The 1,309-nt window shown below is 50.0% G+C and overlaps 1 protein-coding gene across 1 annotated transcript in view; it reads right to left on the bottom strand.

The window, feature by feature from the left end:
* CBLC (Cbl proto-oncogene C, E3 ubiquitin protein ligase) overlaps positions 1-404 on the bottom strand; it is a 53,234-nt gene extending 52,830 nt beyond the window's left edge. Inside the window, exon 1 of the mRNA XM_011975134.1 lies at positions 244-404. Within this exon, the coding sequence (XP_011830524.1) occupies positions 244-404 (161 nt within the window). The remainder of the gene's footprint in view (positions 1-243) is intronic.
* Between the last annotated feature and the right edge of the window lie 905 nt (positions 405-1,309).

The following is a 1,309-nucleotide window of genomic DNA, read 5'->3' as shown; positions in this document are numbered from 1 at the left end:
TTTTTTTTTTTTTTTTTTTCTGGAGAGACAGGGTTTCACCATATTGCCCACGCTAGTCTTGAACTCCTGGGGTCAATCAATCTGCCCACCTCCAGCGCCCAAAGTGCTAGGATTACAGGCGTGAGCCACTGTGCCCTGTTCATTTTTTTTTTTTTATTGGTTTGGACAGGAAGCAGGATTTATTGGTGGCTGTGAGTAAGCAGGGCTCGCCACTATTCCAGGGGCCCATGATTGGGGGTGTACCTGATGCCATAGCCATCCGGGATGAGCTGCTTTTCAGCCACCGTGTCTTCAAATGGATCTGCACTAAACTTGGTAAAGTCCCACCTCCTTGAGATGCAGGTCTTCTGGTGGCCAGGGAACTTGAACTTGGCCCTGGGTAGGGCCTCAATCACATGTTCCATGTTCTGCAGCTTGGTGCAGATGGACGTGATGCCTTAGCCAATGTGAACCCTGGTCACCACACCCTGGGGCTTTCCAAAGGCGCCTTGCATACCTGTCTGGAGTCTAGACTGGGGTGAGGTCAAAGTCGGAAACATGAACATACATTGGAAAGGGCTATCTCCAAGGTCCCTTAAGGCCATCCCTACATGCAGCAGGCTGTGTATACTACGGAGGGCACTGCTGTTTGCGGCCACTGCATACGAGGAGGGGAGCACAATTAGCTTGACTGATATTCATATTTAAACCTTGGAGCAAACCTGCAAGTTGCTCTAAGGATTAAACATAAGCATTGGCTGGGTGCGGTGGCTCATGCCTGTAATCCCTGCACTTTGGGAGGCCGAGGCGGGCGGATCACCTGGGGTCGGGAGTTTGAGACCAGTCTGATCAACATAGTGAAACCCTGTCTCTACTAAAAATACAAAAAAATTTGCTGGGCGTGATGGTGCATGCCTGTAATTCCAGCTACTTGGGAGGCTGAGGCAGGAGAATCGCTTGAACCTGGGAGACAGAGGTTGTGGTGAGCCGAGATTGCACCACTGCACTCCTCCAGCCTGTGCAACAGAGGGAGACTTGGTAACAACAAAACAAAACAAAACAAAACAAAAAAGAGAGACAGGATCTCCCTCTGGCATCAGGCTGGAATGCAGTGGTGTGATCATAGTTCACTGCAGCCTTGACATGCCGGGCTCAAGTGATGCTTGAATCTCAGCCTCCTAAGTAGCTGGGACTGCAGGCATACACCACCATGCTCAGCCAATACATTTTTTCATCTTTTGTAGAGACAGCGTCTCACTATGGTGACCAGGAAACATAGAATCTTTCTTTCTGTCTCTCTCTCTCTCTCTCCTTCCTTCCCTCCCTCCCT

This window comes from Mandrillus leucophaeus, unplaced genomic scaffold (assembly GCF_000951045.1).
Source record: "Mandrillus leucophaeus isolate KB7577 unplaced genomic scaffold, Mleu.le_1.0 Scaffold151, whole genome shotgun sequence".
Taxonomy (NCBI): domain Eukaryota; kingdom Metazoa; phylum Chordata; class Mammalia; order Primates; family Cercopithecidae; genus Mandrillus; species Mandrillus leucophaeus.
This window is presented reverse-complemented; position numbering and strand designations above follow the sequence as displayed.